The following is a 20,144-nucleotide window of genomic DNA, read 5'->3' on the forward strand; positions in this document are numbered from 1 at the left end:
AGGGCCAATTATCCAGCTCGTGTGAATACCATGTAGACCAACCTATCATGGGGGACTAATACAGGAACTTAAAACAGCATATAAAAAAGGTGATTCAAACTAACACTAAACCAGATTTGCAATTATATTTGCTGTATTTTGGCAGTAGAATTTTACAAGACAACCTTTTTCCTGATTTTAAAAGGAATATATGCATAACACCCATTACTTTTAGTTCTCAACAGGAAACAATAACCTAATAATTACGTTATCGGACTAATGATACAGGGACCTGCTAATTATCGGAGATCGACATCAATCACACCATGGGCGCTGGGGCATTTAATTTCAGTTAATTAAAATAAGGATTTTTAAAATATATTATTGGAAATGGGGACGATGAAATTATCAGATTATTGTAATATCCCATTTGAGTATGAATATTCTTATACAAAATACTCCCCCAGTCTGGAAAATGCATTTACAATACTGTTCATTATCCTCTGAAAAGACCTACCAACCTACTTAGTTTTATCAGCCCACAACAAAAAATGGATTGCCTAGTCTGGGCAACAAACAGGACACCTTAATATCCAGACCACTGATCCTTCAAAATATTCCATACAAATACCCATGGATGTACTGAAGTTGAGAGGATATCTAAAAGTCTAATTAAACAACACAAAGTCACCATGGATAACTTTTGGCTGCAATGTATATAATATTCAAAATGCACTAATAAATAAACAAACCAAAAATGGAAAATGCTGTAGTACTCGGCAGGTTAAGCAGCAACCAGAGGGAAAGAAACAAAATCAGATTTTCAGGTCAACGACCTTTCATCAGAACTGGTAATGTAAGAAAACAAGTGTGTTGCAAAGAAAGGGAGGTGTGGAGAGGACTGTCTTCAACATTGCCAAGGTACACAAAATAAATTGTAATGGAAACTTACAGCCACATTAATGGAGCAGCTGGCAATTGGAAGCTCGCAGTCACCATGGTGGACTGAACAGAGGTGCTGATCAATCTGTGTTTGGTTTCTACAATATAGAGGAAACCACATTTATAAACATATGCAATATACTAAATTGTATGTGCAAATGAAATGATGTTTCACCTTTAATTTTCTGTTCTCTCTACCATCTCTAACCTCTTTGTTCTTGAGCTCCAACATTACTCCAACAAATGTACGTAAACTTGAGCAACTACTGATCTTCAGTATTAAGACCTGGAGTCTTCTGGCTGAGTACCCAGGCTGAAGATCAGTAACTTAACAATTTCAAGCAACCACCTTCTCTATAATATAGATGTGGGGTTATAGCTTTCTGTTCCAATTTGTTTCTTTTTATCTTTTAAGTATTTAATTGCTGAATTTTAAAGTAATAGTTAACCTTGATAACTTTGCATCCCATCAAAGACATTGTCTTTTTTTTCTTCATACCTTCCTCTCTCTGCAACTTCTCACTTTCTCAGTTCAGGTGAAGGGTTCTTAACTGTTTTTCATCCCATAAATTCAGTTTGATTTGCAGAATGCTTCTAACATTTACTATTTTTGTTTTTGGATTTCTAGCATCTGCATTGCTTACATACTGTCACTGCAGGATTAATCGAGTAGCAAAAGTAGCATATGCATTTTCGAGGGTCCCGCACTAAATGCTTCTTCAGACTGAAGATTTTTTTTAAACTAAAATATTTTATTTCTGTTTCACCCTCTGTATTCGTTCTCTGATGCCCTCTTGTGCACATGAATCATTGTGCTGATCTGGAGACTACTTTGTGAAAGAAAAGTAAAACACCCCCTTTTTATGAATTAGAAGAGCAAAATTACAGTAAATATTCTGCCCACCATTTGCTGCATTCATATAGAAAGTGAGATCATTTCAATTATCTCATGTGATAACACAGGAGTACGACTATCAGCAATTTAAATTTGGTAGAAATACCTATTAACTATCAGCTATGTTAGCCTGAATAATTTCAAAGTATGTTATTAGCCCAAATGTATTCAGCAGCTTTCTGGAATTGTACAATAAGGTGATATTAAGGATCAAATCAACAAAATATTATCATAGGTTACAAAAGGAAAGTCTGTTTAATAACACAAAAAGATAATGGCTTAATAACTACTCTTATGCAGACTAAACAGTTTTATTTGGCAGCTTCAGCCAGCCAGCTACATTTTTTATTCAATTGAATCAAAAGCTTTATGTAACTATATCTTGCAATCTTTTTGTTAGCCTCTCTCTGTGAATTTGTGCATTTGCAACTGAGGCACAATACCATACCACCACCCCAATCTTATTGACTAACAATGTAGTCCACAGTGCAATTTATGAATTCTGTGTTTTCTATTTGTTTAACATGATTATATCACAACTAATGTTAGGGTATTATAATTCCCTCTGATAACATGGTGCTTATACTTGTCAGAAAGGTGCCTACAAACTTGCACTTCCTTGTTCTTCAGTAGTATATTGTTAACTTCCAAGAGTGATTAGTTCAATCTACATAAACTCATTTGATGTTTCTTATCAGTCCTTGTTATAGCAATGACTGCTTCCTTTACTTATTTTACCAAACTCTTGTTTTGTACCTGATCTCTGCCTAAACTGAAAAACCCAAACCAGTAATACTCCATTTTAGGGTTTTTCCAGTATTAGCAAAAATGTCACACTTCGGCATGTCTATCTGTGCCTTCAGTTCATCTGCTTTACTCATTGTAAGCCTTGCATTTATATATAAATATACAACCAGACATATTTCTGGTATATTTTACTACCCCTGTTTTCTTGCATTCCTGACCCACTAATTTTCCAAAATAGTTTCCAGTTCTGCTTCTCTCCCATCCGAATCTGTTCTTAAACACCCCATTCCCCTGCCATTCTAATGGAAGCATTCGTCAAAAAACCTCAGCATATCTGCCAACAAGGATAGTGGTCTCAGCCCTATTTAGGTTTATTGCTTCTACTTCCGTCTGATCTACTTGCAGGAGTAAAATATTGAGCTAGCTAGAAGTTATGTTATTGTGCCAATAAACTAAAAATCTCTTGTCATTACTGTTATGTAAAAATGTAAACATGTAAACATAAAGGTCCATTTTCCAATACAAAGAGCTCTTGAAGTGGCCTTGACAAGACCTCATAATACTGTAATTCCAAATCTAATTGAACCAATGCACCATGATAATTCAACTGATTGTACTCAACCATTTAGATAGATCAGCAAAAACAAAAAGTCACAGGCTAACTTAATTTCCAATAATCTAGAATTTATCTGAGTGTGCAGGAGTGGAAATACACTTAAAGTGACATGATCTGGGACTTAATTTTCAGACTTAAAAGCAAATGATTTAATTTTCTGCAAGCAAAAAAACAAAGGACGAACTCAGCAGGTTAAGCAGCATCTGTAGAGAGAATGGATAGACAACGTTTCCAGTTGGACTTTTCAGATATAATTTTCTTGCTTGTTTCCCTTTCTGAAATTTGTGTCCGAATGGGCAAGTATTTCTCCCTGAAAAGTAGATTTATTAAATGGATTTTCTGTTCGAAATTCAAGATATGGAAAGAGATGAGGAGAAGAACAAATCTTATATTAAGAGCAGATGCACTTGCCTTTGCAATTCAGAATAACATTTCCTTTTAATGGCAATATCTTCTTCGGGAAGAATTATTAAATTTATCATGGAGCTGATGCAAAAATTGCTGTTTTGTGCAGTGCATCCATGTGTTCATTAGAGAACATAAAATCACATGGAAAAAAAAATCTAAACAGTAATTAGTAGCTACAGGTTTACACCTTTCTTGGTGGTAGAGGTTATGGGTTTTGGAGATGGTGATATATCAACTAAGAGAAAGAGTCTGAGGTATATCAAGAATGATAACTAAAAATATCATTGGTGTGTATTAATATGGAGATGCTAATAGATTAATTGCTGATGGTCAAAGAGCTTTACTGTTGCTGACCTTGTTTTTAACCAAGGTACCATTCAAGGGCAATTACAGATAGTCACAAATTGATGCCCTGTCACATATTCGCATCCATAAGTAAACAAAATAAAGGAAAAAAAATCTAATTCCATTGCCATTCCTGGTTGTTAATCATTTCAGTATCTGCTTAACCATATTTGATGAAGATGACCAAACCAAATTAACAACCAGTCAACACAAATAAAATGGAACCATCACCGTTCACTTCTTGTTCTGTTGTGCCTATGTAGTTCTCGGAATCTACTGCAAGGTCAATGGAAACCTACTCATTTTCAGTGACAGAAACAGCAGATGGACTTGAAGGACAACCTTCAACAGATACGTACTCAGATACCTTAAATTTGTAGAGTTGGCTAGCTGACAGGCAACATTAAAGCATTTACAGTGTAAGTGGTGAAATCATGAATGCTGTCAGCCTGAGAGGAGATAACAACAGCTAATATTCCTGTCAAGCATGTTAAAATGATTTACTCCAGTAAAAAAGCGATATAATTGCAAGTTATTGTTGTTGAGGAATGTCAAAGGCTTAGAGAGGATGTAAGCCTCTCTAAATTGCAACTATGCAGATTATGGAGAACTCTTCACAAAGTACAGATGATTAAGAACTTTCATTGAAATGTTGGAAATCATAAAGGGTTTTGAACGAATAGGAGATTTTTTAATGCAAATTGTTATGATTGTGAATGTACTGTAAGGAAAGTGGAAGGATGTCCAATTACACTTTCAAAAGGGATTAGGATAAACATTTGAAGCTAGGTTTTGCTGGGAATCAGATATTCATGGGGCACAAATTTAAAGATTTAGACAAAAAAATACAATGTGGAGATTTGGAAAAGCTTTTTTGTGCAGAGTAGTTATAATCTAGGAAATAGAGTTAATGTCTTTCAAAAGGGACTTAGATAAGCAGTTGAAGGAAAATAATTGTTAGAATGAGTTAAAAAAAGTACCAATGGTTTCTTTCGGTTTCCTCCCACACTCCAGACATACAGATATGGAGGTTAATTGGCTTGGTGTATGTGCAAATTGTCCTTAGTAGTAGGATAGTGTTAATGTGCGGGGAACGTTGGTCGGTGCGGACGCGGTGGGCCGAAGGGCCTGTTTCCGCACTGTATGTCTAAACTAAACTAAACTAGAGTTGACATAACATCAGCCTTCCTGAGAATGAATCCACAGAAATCAATTGGCCCAGATGGAGCCCCCAACCACATCCTCAGGACCTGTGCGGACCAGCTGGCGGAGGTATCCATATACATCTTTAACCTCTCACTAATGGAATGTTGGCCTTCGTAACAAGAGGAGTTGAGTATAGGAGCAAAGAGGTCCTTCTACAGTTGTACCGGGCCCTGGTGAGACCGCACCTGGAGTACTGTGTGCTGTTTGGTCTCCAAATTTGAGGAAGGATATTCTTGCTATTGAGGGCGTGCAGCGTAGGTTCACTAGGTTAATTCCCGGAATGGCGGGACTGTCGTATGTTGAAAGGCTGGAGCAATTAGGCTTGTATACACTGGTATTTAGAAGGATGAGAGGGGATCTTATTGAAACATATAAGATAATTAGGGGATTGGACACAATAGAGGCAGGAAACATGTTCCCAATGTTGGGGGAGTCCAGAACAAGGGGCCACAGTTTAAGAATAAGGGGTAGGCCATTTAGAACGGAGATGAGGAAGAACTTTTCAGTCAGAGAGTGGTGAAGGTGTGGAATTCTCTGCCTCAGAAGGCAGTGGAGCCCAGTTCGTTGGATGCTTTCAAGAGAGAGCTGGATAGAGCTCTTAAGGATAGCGGAGTGAGGGGGTATGGGGAGAAGGGAGGAACGGGGTACTGATTGAGAGTGATCAGCCATGATCGCATTGAATGGCCGTGCTTGCTCGAAGGGCTGAATGGCCTACTCCTGCACCTATTGTCTATTGTCTACTCCATTCTGAGGTCCCCCACCTGTTTTAAGAAAACCATTACCATCCCAGTGGCAAAGAATACTGAGGTAGCATGCCTTAATGACCATCATCCATATCATAAAATAATGACTTAATTGAAAGTTCCTAGAAGACTTGACTGGAACAGAGATGAGGAAAAACTTTTTCAGTCAGAGAGTTGTGAATCTGTGGAATTCTCTGCCTCAGAGGGCAGTGGAGGCCAATTCTCTGAATACATTCAAGAGAGAGCTAGATAGAGCTCTTAAGGATAGCGGAGTCAGGGGGTATGGGGAGAAGGCAGGAATGGGGTACTGATTGAGAATGATCAGCCATGATCACATTGAATGGCGGTGTTGGCTCGAAGGGCCGAATGGTCTACTCCTGCACCTATTGTCTATTGGATAGACGCAAAGGAGGGTGCCTCGCATGACTAGGACTAGAGGTCACATGTTTAAAGTCAATGGAAGCTCATTGTAGACTGAAATGAAAATAAAATATCTTTGGAATTCTTAATTTGGAAGGGCTCAGTGCAAAACTAAGATGGCTAGATTTCTAAATATTAAAAGAATCAGGGAGCAGCAGAGAGAAAAAAATATATAGAATTGAGGTCTTACATTAGACATGATTTGGTTCAAATGAGGAACGGGGAGCTCAAGCCGCCTGAGTTTGCACCCATTAACTATTCCTTACATCTGATAGTGAGGTACCGGTTGGTGGAAGGGGCAGAGTGGCCTTGCCGCACGCAGCCCGTCAGTCGTCCCGGGGTGACCCGGCTGCAACAGCCGAGGGAGGGAGGGGTGAGTGAGTGAAGGGTGTGGGCGGGTGCCGTCTCCCTGGCGACGCCGGGCCTCGCAGTCTCTTCGCCTGTTTCTGTGTGAAATTATGAAGAAATTCGACAAGAAAAACGAGGAGATGGGTCAGTGAGTGGCGACTCTTTCGAGCCACGATTGCCGGCGGGGTTTTGATTCATGGCGGGCGCAGTCAGAAATACCGTAGGCCCCGTCGCTTGTTGTCGCCTCCCCCCTCGCTGGGAGGCGGGGGTGGACGATTGCCTGCTTACCATCACCAGCTGCGGTGGTCGCACTTCACCACCTTCCCGCGTGAACGGGTAGGGGTGACTGAGCAACATTCAGCGGGCCAGGCAGGGTCTGTGGGGGAGAGTTTCAGTTCCCAGCCGGACACTGACCCGCTGAGTCTGAAGAAGGGTCTCGACCCGAAAAAATGTCACCCATTCCTTCTCTCTATAGATGCTGCTGAGACAGTTACTCCAGCTTTTGGTGTCGAGCCTCTCCAAAATACTTTTGATTAAGGGGGAAAAAAAACCCAACCACATGGTAGAATTGTTGATCTTTGAAAATGTTTACAGGCTGACAATGACACTCTACTGAGGACATGTGAATCATTCCAACGTGAATTGTGAGCTTATATATTTGTTGATATTTATTCACAAAATGCTGGAGTCTCAGCAGGTCAGGCAGCACTTAATCAGTTAATACATTGCACATTACTAATCACAAGCTGTCCATGCATCATTCTTTGTATTCTGTTTAGGAAGTGGATGTAATCCTTACCAGCAACTGGAAAAAAGTGTCGTCCTTCAAGAGGCAAGTCGATTACATCAAAACTCGAAGAATATGTCTGAAAATATTTTGGCCCTGATCCGCCAGGGAATTAATATTGCCTGAAGGAGGACTAAGGGATGGATATTTGCAAAATGCAGGCTAAACAAGGAAGGGAGAACATGTGTAGTACAATTTGTGAAAAAGAGCAAAATGAAAATACACCTTCAAGGCTAATAATCATAATGGATTTAGCAACATAAATAGTCAAAATAGAAACACCGACTATTCAGCTGGTTGTGTTCAACGGTGCTTTGGGAGAGCCATTGTGATTGGTCACTTAGTTCATTTTAGTTGAAACCAGAAATTCCTTAATTATGCACTCAACTCCCATTTTAAATTGTCCATGGATTCAGTCTCACCCACTTTCTCAGGCTTCTAAATCTTTAAAACTTTAAAATAAAAATTAGTTTTTCTTTTCATTCAAAATCTATTTCCAATGACTTTGTATCTATGACCTCTGGTTCCTGCATCACGTACCAGAGGGAATAATGTTTTCAATATCTCTCGCCGCCTTAAAAACGTAAAAGGACATTCACTTCATATCTTTGCTTTATCCCTCAGACTTCCCTCTAATTGGCTTGCCATATTAACGGTACTACACTCTTTTTCTTTGTCATTTTTTGTATTTAAAAATTAAAAACAGGACCTATTCAGGATTGTGTCATCAACAGTCAAAATTAAATAGTCATAGAGTGATACAGTTTGGAAAAAGGCCCTTCGGCCCAACTTGCACACACCAGCCAACATGTCCCATCGACACCTGCCTGTGCTTGGTCCATATCCCTCCAAACTTGTCCTATCCATGTACCTGTCTAATTGTTTCTTAAACCTTGGGATAGTCCCAGCCTCAACTACTTTCTCTGGCAACTTGCTTCATACACCCACCACCCATTGTATGAAAAGGTTACCCCGCAGATTCCTATTAAATCTTTTCCCCTTCACCTTGAACCTATATCCTCTGGTCCTTGATTCCCCTACCCTGGGCAAGAGATCCAATCTATTCCTCTCAATAGACAATAGACAATAGGTGCAGGAGTAGGCCATTCAGCCCTTCGAGCCAGCTCCGCCATTCAATGCGATCATGGCTGATCACTCTCAATCAGTACCCCGTTCCTGCCTTCTCCCCATACCCCCTCACTCCGCTATCCTTAAGAGCTCTATCCAGCTCTCTCTTGAAAGCATCCAACGAACTGGCCTCCACTGCCTTCTGAGGCGGAGAATTCCACACCTTCACCACTCTCTGACTGAAAAAGTTCTTCCTCATCTCCGTTCTAAATGGCCTACCCCTTATTCTTAAACTGTGGCCCCTTGTTCTGGACTCCCCCAACATTGGGAACATGTTTCCTGCCTCTAATGTGTCCAATCCCCTAATTATCTTATATGTTTCAATAAGATCCCCCCTCATCCTTCTAAATTCCAGTGTATACAAGCCTAATTGCTCCAGCCTTTCAACATACGACAGTCCCGCCATTCCGGGAATTAACCTAGTGAACCTACGCTGCACGCCCTCAATAGCAAGAATATCCTTCCTCAAATTTGGAGACCAAAACTGCACACAGTACTCCAGGTGCGGTCTCACCAGGGCCCGGTACAACTGTAGAAGGACCTCTTTGCTCCTATACTCAACTCCTCTTGTTATGAAGGCCAACATTCCATTGGCTTTCTTCACTGCCTGCTGTACCTGCATGCTTCCTTTCAGTGACTGATGCACTAGGACACCCAGATCTCGTTGAACATCCCCTCTTCCTAACTTGACACCATTCAGATAATAATCTGCCTTTCTATTCTTACTTCCAAAGTGAATAACCTCACACTTATCTACATTAAACTGCATCTGCCATGTATCCGCCCACTCACACAACCTGTCCAAGTCACCCTGCAGCCTTATTGCATCTTCCACACAATTCACACTACCCCCCAGCTTAGTATCATCTGCAAATTTGCTAATGGTACTTTTAATCCCTTCATCTAAGTCATTAATGTATATCGTAAATAGCTGGGGTCCCAGCACCGAACCTTGCGGTACCCCACTGGTCACTGCCTGCCATTCCGAAAGGGACCCATTTATCCCCACTCTTTGCTTTCTGTCTGTCAACCAATTTTCTATCCATGTCAGTACCCTACCCCCAATACCATGTGCTCTAATTTTGCCCACTAATCTCCTATGTGGGACCTTGTCGAAGGCGTTCTGAAAGTCGACGTACACCACATCCACTGACTCTCCCCTGTCAATTTTCCTAGTTACATCCTCAAAAAATTCCAGTAGATTTGTCAAGCATGATTTCCCCTTCGTAAATCCATGCTGACTCGGAATGATCCTGTTACTGCTATCCAAATGCTCAGCAATTTCGTCTTTTATAATTGACTCCAGCATCTTCCCCACCACTGATGTCAGACTAACTGGTCTATAATTACCCGTTTTCTCTCTCCCTCCTTAAAAAGTAGGATAACATTTGCTATCCTCCAATCCACAGGAACTGATCCTGAATTTATAGAACATTGAAAAATGATCTCCAATGCTTCCACTATTTCTAGAGCCACCTCCTTAAGTACCCTGGGATGCAGACCATCAGGCCCTGGGGATTTATCAGCCTTCAGTCCCATCAATCTACCCAAAACCATTTCCTGCCTAATGTGGATTTCCTTCAGTTCCTCCATCACCCAAGGTTCTCCGGCCCCTAGAACATTTGGGAGATTGTGTGTATCTTCCTCAGTAAAGACAGATCCAAAGTAACGATTTAACTCGTCTGCCATTTCTTTGTTCCCCATAATAAATTCCCCTGCTTCTGTCTTCAAGGGACCCACATTTGCCTTGACTATTTTTTTTCCTCTTCACGTACCTAAAAAAACTTTTGCTATCCTCCTTTATATTATTGGCTAGTTTACCCTCGTACCTCATCTTTTCTCCCCGTATTGCCTTTTTAGTTAACTTTTATTGCTCTTTAAAAGAGTCCCAATCATATCATATCATATATATACAGCCGGAAACAGGCCTTTTCGGCCCACCAAGTCCGTGCCGCCCAGCGATCCCCGTACATTAACACTATCCTACACCCACTAGGGACAATTTTTACATTTACCCAGCCAATTAACCTACATACCTGTACGTCTTTGGAGTGTGGGAGGAAACCGAAGATCTCGGAGAAAACCCACGCAGGTCACGGGGAGAACGTACAAACTCCTTACAGTGCAGCACCCGTAGTCAGGATCGAACCTGAGCTTTCGCTGTAAAGCAGCAACTCTACCGCTGCGCTACCGTGCCAATCCTCTGTCTTCCCACTTCTCTTTGCTATGTTATACTTCCTCTCCTTAATTTTTATGCTGTCCTTGACTTCCCTTGTCAGCCACAGGTGTCTCTTACTCCCCGTAGAGTCTTTCCGCCTCTTTGGGATAAATTGATCCTGCAACCTCTGCATTATTTCCAGGAATACCTGCCATTGCTGTTCTACCGTCTTCCCTGCTAGGACCTCCTTCCAGTCAATTTTGGCCAGCTCCTGCCTCATGCCTGTGTAATCCCCTTTGCTATACTGTAATACTGACTCTTCCGATTTTCCCTTCTGCCTTTCCATTTGCAGAGTAAAACTTATCATGTTGTGATCACTGCCTCCTAATGGCTCTTTTACCTCTAGTCCCCTTATCAGATCAGGATCATTACACAACACTAAATCCAGAATTGCCTTCTCCCTGGTAGGCTCCAGTAGGCTCTCATGATTTTATACACATCTATAAGATCACCCCTCATCCTGTTCTCCAAGGAATAGAGATCCAGCCTACTCAACATCTCCCGAAAGCTCAGGACCTCTAGTTTGAGAAGCAACCTTCCACCATTACCCTCTGCTTCCTTCCATGGAGCCAATTTGCTATCCATTCAACTCTCTCTGGATCCCATGCGATCTAACCTTCCAGAGCAGCCTACCATGCAAAACCTTGTTGAATGCCTTACTGAAATCCACGTATACAATATCTACAGCTCTGCCGTCATTGACTTTTTTGGTCATGGTCATGTCTTCAAAAAACTCAATCAGATTTGTGAGACACGACCTCCCATGTACAAAACCATGCTGACTATCTCTCATCAGCCCTTGCCCATCCAAATGCCTCTATAACCTATCCCTCAGAATATTCTCTGGAAACTTTCCAGCGACACATGTTAAGCTCACCGGCCTTTAGTTCCCAGCATTTTCCCTGCAGCCCTTCTTGAATAGAGGTACAACACTTGCCATCCTCCAGTCTTCTGGCACCTCTCCTGTATTTAAGGACGAGCCGTAAATTTCAACCAGGGATCCCGCAATTTCCTCTCTAGTTTCCCACAATGTCCTTAGATATATCTGATCAGGCCCTGGAGATTTGTCTACCTTCATACATGACAGTACCTTCAGTACTTCTTCAACGATAGCACTGACTGCTCTCAAGACACTTCCATTGACTGCCCCAAGTTCCTCCATCGTACTGTATCCTCGGTAAATACAGAGGAGAAATACTCAATGACAGTGGTTAAGTTAGCACGTTCTTCAAGGATAAGCAGCATTCTTCACCCTGTCATAAAATGTTAACATGATGATAACATCATGATTTTGAGTTGGTTTGTAAAATTGTTTTTTTTTTTAATGTACATACAATGAACTTTTGTTTATTATGGATTTTAGAGAGTACTATGTTTACATATCTGTTGTGCTGCTGCAAGTAAACATTTAATTGTTCTGTTTCAGAACATATAACAATTAAACATTCTTGACTTGATTATTTTAATTGTTAACAGGCCCGTATATTCAATGAAACACCACTGAATCCAAGAAGATGTTTACAGATCCTTACAAAGATCCTCTATCTGCTCAACCAGGTAAGAAGGCACCTGTCTAACAAACAATCAGATTTACATTCACAATGTTAAGGATGAATACAGCAATACATTAGAAATGTTTCTAATAGTTACAGTACCATTAAAATGTCTAAAAAAATTAAGGATATCTCATGTTTTATTTTAGAGTGGAAAATATATCATAGGTGGTGTTTTCTGTAACTTGAAAGGAATCAATTACGACAACTTTTGACCCAGGGCAGTGGGATAGAAGTAGTCTACATGAACTTTAGCAAAGCCTTTGACAAGGTGTTGCATGGTAGGCTGGTCCAGATAGTTAGATCACATGGGATCCAGCGTGAGTTAACCAATTGGATGCAAAATTGGCTTGTGGAAGGAGTCAGAGGATGGTGGTTGATGCATATTTTTCAGATTGGAGGCCTTTGACCAGTAGGAATCTGTAGGGATTAACGATTTGAATGAGAATTTAGTTCGTAAAATAAATTTGCAAATGAACTAAAATTGGTAGTTTAGCAGACAATGAAAAAGACTGCCTAAGGTTACAACAGGTATTAAATCAACTGGGGAAAACAAGCAAAGGAATGGCAGGTTGAATTTAATTCAGACAAGTGAAAAGTGATGCTTTTAGGGAAGTTATATCAGGGTTGGATTGAATGGCCGGGCACACGGGAGTGCTTTAGAACAGAGAGACCTAATACGTCATTTCCTGAAAGAGGGATACATGTAGACCATTGTCAGTGACAGTATTAATGGTAAACACTTGCTCATGGTCTCTGGTTATCGTCAAACACTTTGCGGCCAATTAGCTGTTTAGATATAAATTGTCCAATTTTCACACAATGTGCAAATAATGAGATAACCATCAATTGGTCTGGTGTCAATATTTTGATTGAAGGATAAATATTGGCAAGGACATTGTGGTAAAATCAAATTGGTGAATAGAACATGAGAACTGTCACTTGCTGGAACGAAGTTGCAGGTGCAATATTCAAAATAAACAGCAGGTGGAACATTTGTCAGGATAATTGAGCAACTGACTGTTTCTGCTAATTTTTAATTTAATCTTTTTGAGGGAGAACATTTTGGAACAACAGAAGCCACAGAAGCCTTCTTTGCAATGACCAAACTCTTTCAGTGCAACGATGTAAGTGTTATATCTTTGGAATAAGACTGTGAAGAAAATGTTTAATTGTTTTTGTTATGATTTGGTCATTAAAATGTTGCTCAATGGCTACCAGACTGATAAACTAATTATTGTTAAGAAAGCATACTCTGTTTTGAAATTGTGTATTTAAATAATTTACTTTCAAACTCTGGTTTGCACAATTCTTTTAAATCTTTTCTTTTTGCGGAAGTGTAGCTTTTAATACTGCATTTTTGCACCTCCTTTCGTTTCTTGTATTATAGAATATTTTGGGTTGGTGACAGCATGCTGTCAGTGAACTTGGTTTGCACTGCAGCTTTCCAGAGTTAGTGCTTCCAATACTGCTTTCAAAACAATATATTACATTTAGGATGGTGTTAATTTTTCTGTTACCCAAATATTTTTCTCATGGTTAATTGAGGTGGGTGGGAAATAAATTTGAATGGATTGAGAATTGATTATTGAGCAAAAAACAAAGAGTAGGAATAGGCTAGTCATTTCATAATGGCAGGGGGGACTCCTGGAGTGTTGGGGCCTTGTTTATTCACAATGCATAGAAAATCATTTATCCAAGTTTTATAATGATGAAAAGCTAATTTGGAAAGCTAGGTGTGAAAACAACATAAAGAGTCTGCAAAGACGTTGGTTACGTGATGGAGCACGATCATAGCAGATGCAGTGGAATGTGAGAAATTACAATTAAAAAATGTGATGCAGTTGAACCACAGAATATAAGAGACGGATAAATTTGGTATTCAGAATGAGTTAGATGTACAAAATGTACAAATGTAATATTCAAGTGCAGTGTACAATTGTTAAAGGTTATGTTATTCTTTATTATAAGGGAATTAGAATGTAGTTACAACATTGGTCTATACCTGATCAAGCACAAAATTACTCAGATATATACTGTTCATATAAAAACGGGACAAGTCCATTTCAGCTAATTACATCCTAATCAGTCTGCTCGCAACCATCAGCATCGAAATGAGAACTGTTGTGGATGGTACTATCAAGCAGCATTAGCACGCCAGTAATCTGCTCAACCACACTAGTTTGGTAATAGTTGTAGGTTAGGAATGTGGAATTGGTGTGGAAGTTTAGCCATTATCTTTACTGAATGCTGAAGCTGGCTCAAGTCAAATCAAGTTTATTTGTCACATACACATACACGATGTGCAGTGAAATGAAAGTGGCAATGCCTGCGGATTGTGCAAAAAAAAATTACAGTTACAGCATATAAATTAAAGTTAATACAGAGAAGACAAAATTTAGTCCCTGGAGTTATAATAGTTAACAGTCCTGATGGCCTGTGGGAAGAAACTCCGTCTCATCCTCTCCGTTTTCACAGCGTGACAGCGGAGGCGCTTGCCTGACCGTAGCATCTGGAACAGTCCGTTGTTGGGGTGGCAGGAGTCCCTCATAATCTTGCTTGCTCTCGATCTACACCTCCTGATGTATAGGTCCTGCAGGGGGGCGAGTGAATGTATGAAGTTATTGTATGAATCTTGTCTTTAATATTCCTACCTTTTTTGAATTTTTGTGTTTTTTCTTATTTCTTGAAACCCTTTACTCTTTGTGGGGGGAAAAAATACAGCAAACCCTGCGAAGAATGTGTTACTTGACAATTAAGGAGATGGCTAACATTTCAGAAGATGTGATAATAGTCACAAGCAGGTAAGAATACAAAAGTGAAATTACCTTTTGCAATTAAATATTATCTGCCATGCTTTTTTTAATAATGAATATAGGACTTTTGATTAAAATTAATTAGTTTATCACCTATCCATGTTCTCCAGAGATGCTGCATAAATTCCAGAAAACAGTAAAAAGGACAGTGCACTAAACGTAACAAGGTTTAATATTATAACAAATTCCTATTTCTCATAACCTGTAAAAGAAAAAAGAAGATTGTGAGTACAGTCTACACAATCTTAGACGTAAATATTATCATAATGTGGGATTAAAATGGGTATGTTGGAGGTCATCTCACTGTACTACTTACCAAAGGTGTATTTGCAATATCAGAATGCATGGACATATTAAGACGTTAAACCATTATATAATTTAGAAACATTGCCTTCATCTTTAAAAGTTTTTTTCTATTTAGATAATGTTGATTTATGTTTTTTGCGGTATTCCAGTTTGACCAAGGATATGACGGGGAAGGATGATGTGTACCGAGGGCCAGCAGTAAGGGCACTGTGTCGCATTACAGATGTATGTATGGACTCTAAGAAAAAAAACATATAACTGTTGGAAGATTAGAATGAAGCCAACATGAATTATGTATTGAAACTTGCCTAGAAACAGTGACAGCTATTTTGATCAAAAATCAGACATAAAACTTTAAGCTAGGACTAGTGACGTGACCCAGAGCAGAAGGTCCAAAACTGAATTTAGTGCTTCTGAGTGCTTCAAGTACATAATCAAAGAAGTTGTACAGTAGACGTGGAATTAAAGCAGTGTTTTTAAAATTTAAATTTCCTTTCAAAAAGGAAGCAAAATAAGTTCAGGCAGGAGATGGATACATATGTTGACACATATACACAAGCCATTTGTAACTGCTGCTGCACCATGATCTTTGCTTCATTGTCTTTGGGAGCCACTGTTAAGTTTAATTGTGTTTGTTTTATATATAGACTTGCATTTTTTGCAAAGGATTTTAATCTCCTTTGTTGGAAATTATCTGTCTAGAGACTAAATTTAAATTCTGATCTAATTTTTCAAATCCACACATCACTTTCCCTAATGCCGTATCATTTTATAAGTTGTTTGTCCTCCACTAATTCTGGCTTCTGTGTGTCTTTAATTTTAATCGTTCTGGTGCGATGTCTTCATCTGCCGAGGCCGCAAACTTTCGTTTTTAGTTTTAGAGATGCAGCGCGGAAACAGGCCTTTCGGCCCACCAAGCCCACACCGACCAGCAATCCCTGCACATTAACACTATCCTACACGAGGGTCAATTTTTCCATTTCCACCAAGCCAATTAACCTACAAACCTGATCGTCTTTGGAGTGTGACATTCTCAGAGAAAACCCACGTAGGTCATGGGGAGAATGTACAAACTCCGTACAGAAAAGCACCCAGAGCCAGGATTGAACCTGAGTCTCTGGCACTGTAAGCACTGGAGGGCAGCAACTCTATCACTGTGCCACCGTGTCGCCCTCTTGAACTATTGAATTCTATCCCCAAGCCTCTCTACCTTTTAAAAAAAAATCTATTCCTCTTTATCTCATTTTGATGATCTGCTCTGATATCTTCTGTAGTTATTTATCAAAATTTGTTTGAGAATGATTAAAATTATTTTACTGTGTTGAAAGTGGTATTCAAATTTTAAACTGGTGAGGGTGTATCTTGCATTTGTTTTCGTAGGGTAGACTTAATAGACCAGCTGGTCTTTTTTTGTGCTTTTTATTTCAATTTCTATGCCCTAATGCAACGTGGGGAAATGTACCACTGAGATCTGGATAAGAATGGTTCTACGTTCTTTCCCTGGAATGTGGAGGTCCGGTGTGGAGGTTGAATACACAGTCTGCATACTCAGATTAGAGTTACCAGCTGAGTGACATTTATGTAGCTGTCACACTATATTCTGCACCCTGTTTATTTTCTCTTTTGCACTACCTGATGTATTCATGTGTTCTGATTTAGCAGGGTAGCACACAAAAATGGTTTTCATTGTATCTTGGTACACATGACAATAATAACATACTAAAGATAGACACTAAAAGCTGAAGTAACTCAGTGGGACAGGCAGCCTGTCAGATTCAAGTCTGAAGAAGGGTCTGGACTCGAAACATCACCCATTCCTTCTCTCCAGAGACGCTGCCTGTCCCTCTGAGTTACTCCAGCTTTTTGTGTCTATCTTCAGTTTAAACCAGCATCTGCAGTTCCTTCCTACACAATAATATACTAATACTGCTTCAGTACTTACAAAAATTCAATACAGTGTGAATGGCACCTGTGGCATGGCAACTGATGAAGACAGTAGAAAATATGCTTTCTAAAATGCTTGGCTGTTATTTTGTCCATAGATTACATTGTTGCAGGGGATAGAACGTTATATGAAACAAGCTATTGTGGATAAAGTGGCCAGTGTATCCAGCTCTGCCTTGGTCTCCTCTCTGGTAAGGGTGTTCAAAATAATCATAGAACATAGAACAGTAGAGCTCAAGAACAGGCCCTTTGGCTCACAATGTCTTTGCTGAACTTGATGCCAAAACCATCTCTTATCCACCTGCACATAATCCATATCCATTTCCTGCATATCTGTATGCCTATCCAAAAGCCTCTTAAATGCCACTATTATATCTGCATCAACCACCAGCCCTGGCAGCACATTTCAGGCAATCACCATCCTTTGTGTAAGAAAAAATGTTGCCCTGCACATCTCCTTTAGACTTTGCCCCTCTCACCTTATCGCTATGCCCTTCAGCAATTTGAATTTTCCATCCTGGGAAAAAAACATTTAATTATTGTACATCTCGACATAACCGTGTGTTAATATTTTGTGCCATTATGTTGCTTAAAAATAAAGATTGGTTTATGGGACTTGGTGAGCAATAGAGAGACTCATGACGAGAACAAAACTGCTTCACTGGAATTTGGCATTCAGTCTTTTGAAGCATTCAGGCACAAAATCATTCCACTGAAAGTATCAATTTTGATACTTAGTTACTTAACTTTAGTTGAAAATTTGGGTGAAGGTTTGAAAATTACGATTGGATCCGCATCTGAAATAGGAGGAGAGGGTCATCATCCACATTTGGGTTTTAACACATTGTAAAGAGCTTTTAGGCCAGAGATTCTTTCTCATTAACTGCAAGTAATCTTACTTTTTGCTATTGCAGAGGTGTGAATAATGACCATGGGTGATGATTACAAGTTAGCATTTTCCATTTTTAACTGTTCCCTAGCAATCTATATTTCTAAAAAAAATTAGAGGGAAAATCCATATTAAAAGTTAGTCTTTGAAATGCACAGCCATTTATTTGTTTCTTATGGATCTTCAGCATCTTGCATCTACAAGTTACGATACGGTGAAGCACTGGGTAAATGAGGTACAAGAAGCTGTTTCCAGTGACAACATTATGGTACAGGTAAGCTGCTTGAGATAAAAATGTTTGAAGTCACAATCAGAACAAGGTGGGGGTTTTAAAAAAGAGACACTTTGGGGGAGGTGTGAAAAATATTAACAGTTTAGTTTTAATTGCCTAGAGTAAGGTAAATTGTGGGAGTTGCAAAATATTTAGGACTGCTCACTAAATAGAAAAAGCTTCACTGAGAATCACCAATAGACCTGATCCTTACCAGATACCCAGCAGATTACCTTGTTTCACTTCTACTATTTTACATACCTGTTCCATCTTGAAATTAAGATACATCATGCATATTTCTGCTCTTTTGCAGGAGCACCACGCATGAAAGTCTTTCCACATTTGTCCTTTTCATGATGTGTCTTAGTAAGCAATTTGGAATTGCTGTGGAAAATGAAGAGAGAGAAGGGGATAAGAGACATAGAGAAAGAGATGTCACTGAGTATGTGTGTATTTTTGTTATCAATGCTTCAATCTAATGTTTCCCTATCATCCTTACTTTAATTACAGTACCATGCCGTAGGTCTATTGTTTCATCTCCGAAAGACGGACCGCTTAGCCGTTACAAAAATGATAAATAAATTCACCAAGTGTTGCCTAAAGTCCCCATTTGCCCTTTGCATGCTGATCCGCATTACAAGTAAACTCCTTGAGGAGATCAATAGTCAGTAAGTACCTTCTTTTTCTACATTCCTCTCCACTTTACATTCTTAACTTGATTGTGCAGCAAGTTAAAATTGGCCATTTTGGGATCAGAATCTAACAATCTAATATGTTAAGCATGTAAAATTCTAGGTTTGGTAATTAAATTGGGGTCTAATTTTTGATACCTAAGCAATCATGTGGGTTGTACTGTTTTGATATTAATTGGGAGGATTAGCTCCAAACATTTTACCATAACTAATTTTTTTGTGATATGGCCAGCTGAAAGTAGAATTGAATTTAAAGTTACTGTTTGTGCCTGCTTCCTCATTAAAATCAGAGACCAAAAACTTTAGCATCAATGGTAATGAAGATTGCCAGGCTCAGTCATATCTACCCTATTTCTTTCACCTCTGTGCTAACCTTTTTTTCCACAGCCAGAGCAATAATAGGATTACTCTTGTCCTCACTTACCATCCTATCATATTCCACATTCTATTGGTTATTCGGCATATATCCTTCCTGCTACCCAAGTCACAGCTGTCCTTCCACATAAAATAGCAATCGACTTGAACTTCCATTTCAGTGTAGTGCATACAGTACTCACAACCTGGTCTCTCTGAACATTGGTGAGACTAAACATTGGAGATTTGCAGACACTTCCATTCAGTCTGCCGGTTGTCTCTGTACTTCTGTTGTTTATTATTTTAATTCCTCGTACACTTTCATCATGACATCTGTGTCTCATACTCCCCTGCGCTATTTCAGTTCAGTTTAGTTTATTGTCACATGTACTGAGGTACAGTGAAAAGCTTTTGGTTGCATTCTATCCAATTAAAGAAAATATTGATTACAATCAAGCCATCCACTGTGTAGAGATAAAGGGTACAACATTTAGTGCAAGGTAAAGTCCTTGTTACAGATAGTTCAAATGTCTTCAA

General features: G+C 39.4%; 1 protein-coding gene across 1 annotated transcript in view; it reads left to right on the plus strand.

Moving 5' to 3' along the window:
- The first annotated feature begins 6,692 nt into the window (after positions 1–6,692).
- The window catches only part of copg2 (COPI coat complex subunit gamma 2), a 41,701-nt gene continuing 28,249 nt past the window's right edge, over positions 6,693–20,144 (plus strand). Inside the window, exons 1-9 of the mRNA XM_078420116.1 lie at positions 6,693–6,793; positions 7,429–7,481; positions 12,259–12,339; positions 13,391–13,462; positions 15,060–15,139; positions 15,607–15,682; positions 17,500–17,592; positions 18,478–18,564; positions 19,072–19,229. Coding sequence (XP_078276242.1) covers positions 6,760–6,793; positions 7,429–7,481; positions 12,259–12,339; positions 13,391–13,462; positions 15,060–15,139; positions 15,607–15,682; positions 17,500–17,592; positions 18,478–18,564; positions 19,072–19,229 — 734 coding nt within the window. The 5' untranslated portion in view covers positions 6,693–6,759. The remainder of the gene's footprint in view (positions 6,794–7,428; positions 7,482–12,258; positions 12,340–13,390; positions 13,463–15,059; positions 15,140–15,606; positions 15,683–17,499; positions 17,593–18,477; positions 18,565–19,071; positions 19,230–20,144) is intronic.

The sequence above is a fragment of the Rhinoraja longicauda genome, chromosome 23 (genome assembly GCF_053455715.1).
Source record: "Rhinoraja longicauda isolate Sanriku21f chromosome 23, sRhiLon1.1, whole genome shotgun sequence".
NCBI lineage: Eukaryota > Metazoa > Chordata > Chondrichthyes > Rajiformes > Arhynchobatidae > Rhinoraja > Rhinoraja longicauda.